A 12,184-nucleotide genomic window follows, 5' to 3' on the forward strand; every position below is an offset into this window, starting at 1 on the left:
TAAAACGAAGTCAAATTTCAGTCCTAAAAGTATTTTCTCTGATTCTATAAGCAAAAAGTAAAATTTCTGTAGTCTCAAAATAAAAGTAAAACAAATGACAATTTTTCAAAAATGAACTTTTGAAAGAAGTTCATTTTTTCAATGACTTAGACTGACCAACACTTTCTATGTAATATTGTGTCCTGTAGCCATGCATACACCGGCCCCAACGGACCTCTTTATTTCAGGGGCACTTCCAGGTTCAAGCTCCTTTCCCTCCTCCTCAGCCCTTTCTGCATACCAGAATCCTAGCATTTTTTCTGGACGATCATTCACTCCCTCATTATCCCTGCAGGATACAACTACATTTAGCCGAACTTCTAACGGCTTGATATCCCCACATGATCCCTTGGTACATATCAAAAGATCCTCTCAGTCCAGCTTGGGCTTTGATCACTTGCTGTCTTCCCAGAGCACTGCCTTCCGGGGCTCCCAGGAATCTGCAACTCCCCAGACCCAAGACCCTTCCACTTCCTCCAATTGCCACCTGTCCCCTCCCCACTTTAATCTGTTGCCCTCTCAGCTTCATAACTCATCCTCTCAACTATATAATGCTTCGATGTCCTCATCGATGTCCTCATCGATGTCCTCATCGATGGCAGCCCTGCCACCTGCAGTTCTTCCTGAACCTCAGCCACTTCCACAGACAGCAATTTCCCGCCATGATAGTGTGATCAAGCATTACCCTCGCTCATCTTCAGCCCACACCACAACCCTACAATCACAATCCTATGCCAGCTCTGGTGGTTCATCTGGCTACCACCAGCTAGTCAGCCATTATCAGCATTCTGGTGTGTCCTGCAGTCCACTGGGGAAACTGAGCCTATCCTCTGACCCCAAGACCTCACCACAGATGGAATCCCAGATATATCAACCTGTCATCCAAACAGCCTATACCTCATCATTATCCAGCTCCTCAACTCCCTCCTCCTCTTCAGCTACTACTAAAGGTGCCAAAAGTTCCTGCTCCACAAGTAACTATTCGTCTTCTTCCTATACCCCACAAACTCCACCACCAACCTCCTCCACCACCTCCTTATCCTCTTCTAGCTCAAAGACCAGAACTATTTCTCTGTCTGCTCCCTCTCTTCAGCAACCCACACCTCAGTCAGCACTAGTACCACCTCTTCTCCCAGTGGTGTCATCATCCCTTGTACAACAAGCAGCAGCCAGTCAATATCTGTCCACCTATGGCTCTCAATCTGTGACCAAACCTAGCACGAGCTTGCCAAACCAGACCCCTCCCCAGAAACACATTCAGTCGTATTCCCCCAACCTGCCACCATCTACACACATGAATGTGCATTATGATGGCTTCAACTCACCCCATGTCCGGGATTTGAGCACTGGAGCAAGGAGCAGTGGGGGGAAAGACTTCATGGGTGTAGGCTCTGGTGAACGCTCCTTCTCTGCAGAGATAATTGCTCAAGACTCAAGTTTTGTCTCAACATCTCTCAGAAAACCACACACTCCATCCACTGAATATGGGAGTGGATCAGCTGGGAGTGGACCTGGTATTCACAGTGTAGTAGGCTCTGCGGTAACTGGGAACAGGGCTGCTGGTAATGAAGGCAGTAGCGCCTATCACCTGACTGAGTCTAGTACATCACCTTCAACCAGTTCTACTATCAGTTATTCAGGATTGCACTCTCCTGTAGCTGCTCGACCTGTACAGTCCCCTGGAGGCTCAGGGGCAAATAAATACTTTTCTTCGATCCCAGCTCCTACTTTTATGTCCTCACCACAAGGTTTCCCTGATAACCGACAAGCTCGGAACCAGTTGTACCAGTCAACACCCCCGAACACCAAAACAGAGGCCACAAACATGCTGGGGGCTGAGGAATCCCAAGACGAAGGAAACAGTGAAGATTTCCTTATCCACCACTTACTACGTCCCCAAAGCTCAAATTCCCATTTTTCCCAACATCACCCACATTCTGAGCAACTGTCTCAACCAATCCTTCATGGGGAGAGCAAAGGAATGACACACGATCTTAACAAGACATCAGAAGAGCTCTACCAGCTTCAGAGTGTCATTTTTACCAATAACATTACCAGCAATTCTGGTCTTGGAATGGCAATTAATGATACAGTGAGCTTAGACAGACCATTAGAAATATCACAGAAGAAACAGCAGGCCAGGTCAGACACGATCATGTCAAAGTCAAATACTTCAGGGGTGCGAAGAATATCTGATTCTCATTCTCATGCCATCCACTCGCATCATCAGCAAAATGAGTTAATGGGTTCTGCGGTCCATTATGGAAGAGGTGATCCCTACATACAGCACCCAAACTCCCAGCATCCTCATAGCACTTCACATGTGTCCACACACTCTCAGCACTACACTCAGCACTCTCAAATCTCCCAGCACTCTCTGCACACTCAGCATACACATCACTCTCAACATTCTCAGCATAGTCATCGTAATTCCCTCCCACAAAGCCATTCTCATATAGAGATTAAGAAGCCTTCAGATGCAAATGACAATGCCTACTATGCACCAGATGTACAGCAAACTCGACAAAGCCATGTCTCTGTCACTCTGATGAATATGTCACCAGACCATCCCAAGCAAACTCACATGTTACAGTCTGTCCCTTCTCACACTATCCAAAACAAGCTGGATTCCCAACAAGCCCCACAGCAGCAACAGAAGCACCACCACCAACAGCAGCAACACCAGCAAGCTATGATGGGTTCAGTTAGAAGAGCAGGGTCTGCTGGGTTGGAATCCCATGTACAGAACCGGTCCTCACAGAGTCTAGATACCCACTACAGTGGAACCCATCCAACATATCAAACACGAGCCAGTCAGAGTTCAGTATCTCCACTACAGATGCTAGATCAATCACTTTCTCAGGCCAATGGTACAGACAGTGGAAAATCTCTGGACAGAAGTGGAGCTGATATGACTGTGACAGGACAGGAAAGAGATAGAGGAGACAGACATACACAACAGCACAGACTTAACACCCACCAGCATCCTCAACAAACAAAATCGGATCTTCATGACTTCCTTTCTGAACAAGATTTGGACTTATACACCCCTTCACACTTGAGCCATCTCAACCAACCTCAGACCCACCCCCACACCCATGCTCTGCAACACACTCAGCACACTCATCATCAACTGTCTGTTACCACTCAGATAACTCATTCACACTTGCAACAGATGACAATACATTTAGCAACACCCCAACAACAGCAATCCCAGGTCACAGATCCTGAAACACAACTCTCACACTCACAGTTAGAGCAGCTCAAACAGCATCAATTTGAGACAGTAAGCCAGACAGATAAAGTAGGACAGACTCAAGCTCAACTGCAGCAATGTGCACCTTTGACCTCAATCTGCTTTCCAGACTGTGTTTTTCCTGAGATGGAGGATCTGTTTTGTTCATCTGAATACAAATCAAGCTGTGCGGGGGCAGGACACAGTGCTCAAGAAAACCTCAGCCAGGGTCACGGACCGACACAAGAGGATATGGAGGCTTTAAAATCAGGAGATGCTGCAGAGGGCTATAATATGGTTGGTCATCAAAGCAATCAAGGATTTGGACAGTACTGCCAAAGACTTTCAAGAACAGGAAATGGTGATCTGCACTTAGACCATGACTGTCTGAAGACTCATGAGCTTCCTTCCACTGTGAATACTGACCAGCTTGGCCTCATCCAATCCCAAACTCCCATTATGGGATTGAATTCAGCAGTTCAAGAGGATAGCTTAGTCAACAAGATGATAGCAACTGTGGGAGTGGATGAAAATTCCAACAGCACTGGTGTAACCTCTCCTATCTTCTGTTCCTCTCGGCCCAAAAAACTGCTGAGGACCAGCTCATTTCACTTGCTTAAACAGCGACGTGAGCCACAACCTCAAACAAAGAAAAACTATGCGCAGGAGTATGAATTTTGGGATGACGAAGATAAAGCTGATGTTCCAGCAGATATTCGCCTTAACAATCGCCGGCTTCCTGACTTGCTGCCTGACTTGGTGTCCAGTTGTAGAAAACCTGGTGGGGTTTCTGGAATAAGTGGACTAAGCCCACAAATAGGTGATATGGCCTTTTGCCACCCCTCCAGCTACTCTTCTCTTGGACACCCTTCGCAACCCCCCCCTCACGATGGTCCTAAGAAAAGGGGCAGGAAACCAACTAAACCAAAACGTGAAGGACCTCCTCGGCCACGAGGTCGCCCACGTATACGTCCTCTTCCAGAACCTCCTTACTGTAGGTGCCTGATGGGCTCTGCGGCTGGAGAAAATAGGAGGGGGCGTAGCCGAGGTCGAGGGCAAGGCAGACGGGAAGAAGGAAAAGTGCAAATGCATCGGGATATGAACAAAACACAAACCCTTTCATATAATCACCAGCAACAGTACCAACAGCAACAGTGCAGCCAACATCATCAACAGCAACATCACAGGCAGCAGGCGGATCTCCATCAGCAGCTCCAACAACATCACCACCATCACCAGCAAGAACATGTTTCCTGTCCCCACCCTCAACTGCATCATCAGCAACAACAGCATACATCTCACCAGCCACAGCAAGATCCAGTCAGAACTTTTAAGGTAATGCAGAAAATCTGGTATGTAAATCTGGAATCATGATCCTAAGCAGGGTAAAACCTGTCTTAGCTTGGATTCTTCTTAATAACCTATCTTTTTCTCAGATCAAACTGCCCCTTGCCACTATGTCTCCACCAGAGTCCTTGTTGAGGACAGACTCGCTATCCAGCAGTGAGCCTGTTCTCTCTGAGGGATCGGTGGGGTCGGCACCATCTCTGGGCTTGAGTCCTGGTCCCACTACCACTGTTGACTACAACAGAAATGAGGGGAATCAGACAAAAGACGAGATGATGATACATCAGCAGAGAGCTAAGGAGGTAAAGAAAACTAAGAAGAAAAGAGGCTTCTCATAAAAGCTGCAATAGAAATGTCTGATAAAAGTGTATTTTATCTGCTACACTATAACATTTTGGAAACAGATGTCTAAAGGTGTCATTCTGCAAATTTGAATGGAAGTTCGCAGTGCGAGGCAGGCCGGAGGTGAAAGTTTTCTCCCCTGAGTCAGATTATATTTTAAGAATGGGGGGACTTTTTTTTTATGGGAAAGCCAGATGACTAATTCTGTAAACAAAAGAAATTACTGTTTAAGTGAAAACACAATTATCTGAAGAGTGGATTTTGTTTTAGTGAACAAGAAAATAGTTTAAAAAAAAGAGCTCAGAGACATAGGGAGAATAAAATCTGCCATCCTCTGCTTTAAAAAAATAATCACATAACCAGTATGAACCTTTTGTGATTTTTTTGTCGTTTAATTGGTCCATAAATACTTACTGATAAGTTTAGTAGAATAAGCAGGTAACAATATTTTTAAAGAAATGAAGTAGTGGGTAACTTTGAGGTGTTTTACAGAAATGAGACATTCATAACACTGTAAGTAATTTTAATTAGTGTCTAACTTTCTCCATCTTACACTGTAAATATGCTGTATTTGTAGATACAAACGACCTTATGTGTGTACATTTTTATATATCAATTTGTTATTGAGTCATTTAATGTTTTCACAGCTTTATTTAATATTCATTTTCTTTGTGTGCTGACGGCTGTTTGACTATTCCACTATCCTTTTATAATACAACATATATGTTTTATATATAAAAATGTGATGAAGGCCTTTGCCTGTCTAATGAGAGACAGAGAGAGTGAGAACAATAGAGCAAAATTAATTTTTTAAATAAATATTGTTCAACTTCAACTTTCAAAAGCACCATAAGAAAACTACAAAAACCGAACGTTTGTGAATGAAGAAAGACTTCAATAGAAGAATTTTTTTATTTAAATAAAAAAACAAAACTGATTAACATAATAATAAACAGTACTTTTATTTATATTTCTCTTTATTTGTACATTTATGTTATTGTCTGCTTCTTTGCTTTTCTTTTTTATACCCATTCTTTTCTTCTTTGTTTCTTTTTGTCATGAAAATGAATCTGAGGGAGAAAATTCTCTGGCTCTTCTCAACAATGTTGCTCATTATTCTGCTAAAATGCATGGAAATCAAACACTACTTATAATTACTGACAGTATAATTTCTTTCTTCATTCATTGTCACGGTCTGGCTGGCAGACCGTGGGGATGTGGGGAAAGGAGGACCCAAAACGCAGACTCTGCGATGCAAACAGTGCTCTTTATTCACAGTGAAAAACTGTAAACACAATAACTCCCCGTTGCTCCCTTGAACCCCGTGTGCGTGCTTCCCTCCGACGTCTGTGCTTGTGCTCGTGCTCCCCGCTGTTGTGTTTCCGCACACCCCGTGCGTGCTGCCTTTCTGGACCACTCTTCCTCCTGCAGGGAAACCATAGAGGCAGCCGTCAACACTAACCCTCGGCGGGCATATACGAACAACACAGACATATGCTGACACACTAACTTGGTACGATAACTCAATGATCCCGCGCCGGTGGGAGCTCCAACACTCTCCTAAGTAGCTCCCCCGACGAGCCCTGATCACCAACAGGTGTGGCAGGAACTTCAGGTGTGGCCAGTCCTTCGCAGGGCCACACCTATCAGGCCTGCAGGTGGCTGTGCTCCATCCTCCAGCCACACCCGCAGACATATACACGTATACACCCACACCCTGCCTATACATACGAGTGGGACACAGACTAACACAGCATTGTGGAGAAAACACACATCACCAAATAATAATAATACTAACAACAATAACAACAGTCAAAACTGGTCACGGACCCCCGAGTCCTCCAGAGCCGGGTCCGTGACATTCATATAAAAACTGGAATTGTAACTCTTTATTCTAGTATGCCCATTAGTAAGTCTTTGCAGGTAAATTAAATGGCCTACATTAAAAATGTTTTTTTTAAAAACACATTAAAAACTACTTTAAGATGGGGGAATGAGACCTTCAGTTATGAGCCATGTTATAAAGTGAAGTTCAGAATAAACAATGAGCAGAAACAGATTTATCCTTGTAGTCATGTAATATCATTTGTGCTGAGGTTTCAGTGTTGTCTGTGAATGTGTGGGAGAAACAACTGTCACCATGAGTGGAAGCTGACTGATTTTACATGGCAGTTTCAACTTTGAGTTTCATGCTAGAGTGAAACGAAAGCTAGTTGCCATGGCAACGGGAAGATGCTCTGTATGTACAATCAATATTCTCAGTATAAGGGACGCCTGAAATCTCCCCCAAAATGAAAGTAATTGCACATTTAAGCAACACTCTTATTATTTAGTAAATGTTGTTAGCACTGCAAGTAAAAAAACAGACTAAGTGTTAAAGTGCCGACTTGGCGTCTGTAGGACTCCACCTTCAAAATGGGTGAAAGACAACGACGTTGCAGGACAGTACAGCAAAAACATTGCTGTTTTTCTCGTGTTTAATTTCCTGAGACAATAAGTATTGGTTCAATAACAATACTCATTATAGCTAAACTGGGTATCAAGTTTAACCTTTCTCTGTAATGGTTTGACCTATCCTTTGTTATATATTTATTTACCCTTGTCATTACGGTTTTAACTGTAAAACAGCTGGTGGTGGATGGTTGGAAGAAAGAAACTGACAATTCACTGAATCCTGAAGCCTGGACTGCTATGCAGAAACTCTCAAATTCAGTAAGTTCCTTTAGTCCATTGCATAAATGAGGAAAGCCAGGAGCTTCATATATAATTCATATGTCATCTATTCAAATTCAAGCCTCTGGAAGAAGCATTTCTTCATAAATCAGGTAGTTATAGGCATTTAGACAATACCTGTGAAATAATGTGGCACTGATCCCTGGTAGAGTCTGCAGTGGAACAAAAGAACAACAACATCAACTCTATTTTAATTTGTATAATTTGGAAAGAAAGTGGATGAGGCTGATTGACAGCCAGCTTTTTCTGGCTTACAAAACGAAGAGGAGAGCGATGCCTGCCACCAAGGCAGCTGTTGCCAGTTACTGCATTTTTCAGCACAAGACCTTAGTGCCATCTGCTGGCTGTTAAGCTGTACTACCAAGATCTGTATTTACTGCTAAAGTGGAAAACTCCTTCACAGCTCTTACAAACTTTATTATAATGGAAAAGTTAGATTGTTGTTTAGTCCACATGTAAAAAATTCAGCACAAAGGGTGTCTCTTTATTTGCTATGAGCTATATACGCAATACATGGACAAACGTATCGGGTCAATACAATGATTTGAATTCAGCTGTTGTCAGTTACCTGGCCAGTTTGTTTCAGTTGTGAAAGAATGAATTGTTCGAAAGAGTGCAGTGTGCTACAGTAATGGGATGCCACACCTGCAACAGCTTAGCTTGTAAAATGTTCTTCTAGATATTTGATAAGCATATGAAGTTGCAGAGTGGGTTCACTGTTTGCTGAAGGGCATATTGTGTAAAAGTCACTCACTGAGGCCTACGCAGCTCTGCCCATGAAAGTAAACTTTGACACAAAATACTCTGTTTTATGACATCATAGCAAACTTGGAGGGTTTGGACTTTATGGATCAAATTACAAATCTGTCATTTACCTTAAAATAAGATAAGATAACCTTTATTAGTCCCACACGTGGGAAATTTGTTGTGTCACAGCAGAAAGTGGACAGTGCAAAGTTACAGTAGCAAAAATTAAGAAAAATAATGGAATTGGATAAGATAATAAGAATAGGATACTATATACAACTGCATTAAACATTTTAAACAACTGCATTAAACACTATATACAACTGAATTAAATAGTAGGTTGTCAGAAAAAAGTAAAATTGCACTGTATTTCACATGTGTGGATGTGTGTGTTTGGTCATCTGCAAAGTCTTTGTTCTGGAGTCTGACAGCAGTGGGGAGCAAAGATCTGCAGAATCAGATCTGCAGAATCTCTCAAGTTGAAAATGCAGCCACTTAGGTGAACAACTGATGTGTATGGAGGGACACATCAGTGTCCAAAGTAGTGGTTTATGTGCAAGTATACCATCCACACTGACACAAATACAAGAAAACAGCCTTTGAATAGATGTCCACTGTAGTCTTTCTAAGTGAATGCTGGCAATTATTATGTCATAACACCATCAGTTATTAGCTTCTGCTTTTTTACAGATTGACGAGAAGGTCTTGGACTTCAAACCAAGCTTCATGGCCTCTTTTTTGGATTTTCTGAAGACAGGTAAAGTACAGCCAGCCCTTGAACCAAGACATGATGGAGGCAACCAAGAAACCTGTTCCTCTATGAGGGGAGGAATTAAATGCTTATCCTCACCATCTCCTCCCCTACCACCAACTTCTCCCCAGCAGCCTCCAGGACAGTTCAGCGATGGCAGCCCGGGTGAAGGGCCAGACCTAACCCTCAGTAGCTGCCAAAGTCCCTGCAAACCTCTGGATGATGAACTGAAAAGAAACCTGGAGACTCTCCCCTCTTTCTCCTCTGATGAGGAGGATTCAGTAAATAAGAACCAGGACTTGCAGAAGAGCATCTCATCTGCAATCTCTGCCCTCTATGACACTCCACACTCACTGGCTGCTGCAGTGGCTTCTGCAGTAGTCAAAGCACAACCCATGCTTTCTCCACCCACGCCACAGGAGCCGTCGCTCAGCCCGCCTCTCAAGACCAATTCTCCCCTCATTCCTAGTATGGAGAGCATAAAAGATGGGGCACTTGCACACACTCAGCATAACACACAAAGTAAACAAAACACACGTGAGGAACAAAAAATGATTTCCACACTGTCGGACATGGAGGGGGTAGGATCTCAGCATGAAAGAGAAGAAGAAAACAGCAAGAAGGAGGAAGGCGAGGAGATGGCAAGCAAAGAAGAAAACATCAGGCATTCACACAATATGTTGCAGGGACCAGCGGAAAAGCAGGAGAGGGAGGATACAGCAACTGACACGCAGATTATGGAGGGCCATGATGGTATTTATATTTGTCCTCTTATTTCCTCTTTAACAGCTTCAGTTTGTAGTTACGTTCTGTGGTGCTCATCTGTGAGATGGCCTCCATTTAACACATGTGTAACTTCAGCTTGGTTGTAGATGTTAGTGTCTCGCTGTTAAAACATTGTCTCCACTGTCAAATTTCTAAAAATGTGTCGTGTCCAAATTCATGGGCTGCATCCTCCTGAGGCCGCATTTGTAGACCAATTATGTCACAAGGCCGTCCAAATTCATAGACTCTTCCAAATACAGCCGACTAATGTGTCCTCCTTTTCCCCGAATTTGAAGGATGGGTCGGGTGTGTCCTTCGTGGCCCACCATATCCCAGAATTCATAGCACTGCTCAGCCAATTCCAGTTTTCAACAATGGCGGCCGCTACTAAGTTTTAAAATTACTCTTATTATTCTTTCTGGGTCACAAAATAAACTTTAAAGATATTTTCAGGCGAGCATGTAGCCGTGTAAACTCCAAATATCTGCTCGGTTTATCAAGACATCACATATTTGCAAAAGTGCTCCGACGTTTTCGGAGACGTCTGCTACCCACCAGCTCGATAGCTGACCAGGAGGTCGAGGGTCACTACAGCTGCCGAGAATGGCACACTCCCTGCACATCATTTTCAGATCACCGCGGTCTTTCACTACTGAGGTTAAACGTAAGTCACTTATATAACCTAAAATGTTATTTTTTGGCTTTTTCGTGTTTTATTTGTTCCTGAGTAAATCCGTTTGGCTGAGACTAAAGTTATAGTTTTCACACAGCTGAATAAACGTCACACAGAAAACTGAAACAGAAGTGTGAGATGGTCGATAGTTTACTCCAGTGTCCTGTTATATTTTAGATAGCAAGGAGCAGACGGCTGAGCTTATTAAAGTCCACCGAGACAGCGGTGACGCTAATCTGAAGGCTTCCGGTCTACCCGACCTTCTGAGGACCCGGCCCACATAGACCGCGAAGGCCGGGTCCTCAGGAGGATGCAGCCCATGAATTTGGACACGACAAAATTCTCTAGATCCGGGGTCGGCAATCTTTCTGATAATGAGTGCCATTTAAAATTTCCTCAGAAGTCAGTGTGCCATATGATTGCATTAGCAATAAATGTAATAACGCTCTGTATTAACAGTTACACACTATATAGAACAACTTTATAGAATTATATTTGTTGACAGATGTTGGCAGCTGTCAGCGAATAGTTATCAGCTATTTTGAAACAAAGAAAAAGACACTTTTTATCCATAACAGCAAATGAACTGTACAACAGAAAATGTAAATGCTATTTATGGTCTCCTCACAACAATGATAAGAATAATAAACTGGGCCAATATGGCATGTTTGTTAATACAGAGACATATGTTAATGTGATCTCTGGTCTCCCACTCAGAGACACAGGTCTCCCAGTGTTCAGCATTCAGAGGCTACCTGAGGACTCATATGAGAGAATCTGCTCACACAGACATGTAGAGCCAAACACTGTCAATAAGGCCTCTGCAATGTTCTGAAGACAGTTAAACTTGTCAGGTAGTGACGTCCAGCAGGTGAACATGCAGCTCCATGAACACGCACAGCTGTGGATTCCAGCTGCTTCGATGTTATATGTATGATTTCTATACATTTTACATCAGATAAAAACTTTGGTTGTAAGATTTAGATAATTATTTAATAAAAGCGAGACATTTTAAATGAGAATAAGAAAGAAAAGTATTTCTTTGTGCCCCCTCTCCCTGTCAATGCCCTACCTGCCCCCCTGGCAACACTTTGCTAGACCCGCCCCTGCACAGTTACCAGCTGTCAGCTGCTTAGAAAAGGATCCTGGTGTTATTTGTCTCTCAGAAACAGTTCATAACTTCAACTCATTCATGTGACCTAAAAGGTAAACCTGTTTCTCCATCACCTGTTCAGCTCTGATGATTCAGTGAGGACATCTCCTGGTTTCATCCTCATGTTTCCCTCTCACCAGATATCTAAACCGATATCATGACCAGCAGCTTTACAGCTGTGGCTCCAGCAAACATCAGCTGATACTAGAAATTAATATTAAATAAATTCTAACAACAGCTGATCAAGCTTAAACGTGCTGCTGTTGTTTAGCGCGACAACCGCTGGTTTCCTCTTTCTGGCGCAAAGTGGGCGATAAACAAACAAGAGAGACGATCAGCTGATCATTGATCAGTTTCATGATTGAAGTAGAAACAGGAGAGAGGGGAGAGAATGAGAGA

General features: G+C 43.2%; 1 protein-coding gene across 3 annotated transcripts in view; it reads left to right on the forward strand.

Moving 5' to 3' along the window:
* The window catches only part of prr12b (proline rich 12b), a 67,931-nt gene that overhangs the window by 32,693 nt on the left and 23,054 nt on the right, over positions 1–12,184 (forward strand). For 2 of the 3 annotated variants that reach the window (XM_086288231.1, XM_086288229.1), the window contains exons 4-7: positions 189–4,609; positions 4,711–4,923; positions 7,592–7,675; positions 9,134–9,947. In XM_086288231.1, coding sequence (XP_086144357.1) covers positions 189–4,609; positions 4,711–4,923; positions 7,592–7,675; positions 9,134–9,947 — 5,532 coding nt within the window. The remainder of the gene's footprint in view (positions 1–188; positions 4,610–4,710; positions 4,924–7,591; positions 7,676–9,133; positions 9,948–12,184) is intronic. The other variant, XM_086288230.1, reaches the window with a different exon arrangement.

The sequence above is a fragment of the Aulonocara sp. 'chitande type north' Nkhata Bay genome, linkage group LG4, assembly GCF_057382095.1.
Source record: "Aulonocara sp. 'chitande type north' Nkhata Bay isolate Kocher_YH1m ecotype deep benthic linkage group LG4, A_spYH_male_GT1.1, whole genome shotgun sequence".
Lineage (NCBI taxonomy): Eukaryota > Metazoa > Chordata > Actinopteri > Cichliformes > Cichlidae > Aulonocara > Aulonocara sp. 'chitande type north' Nkhata Bay.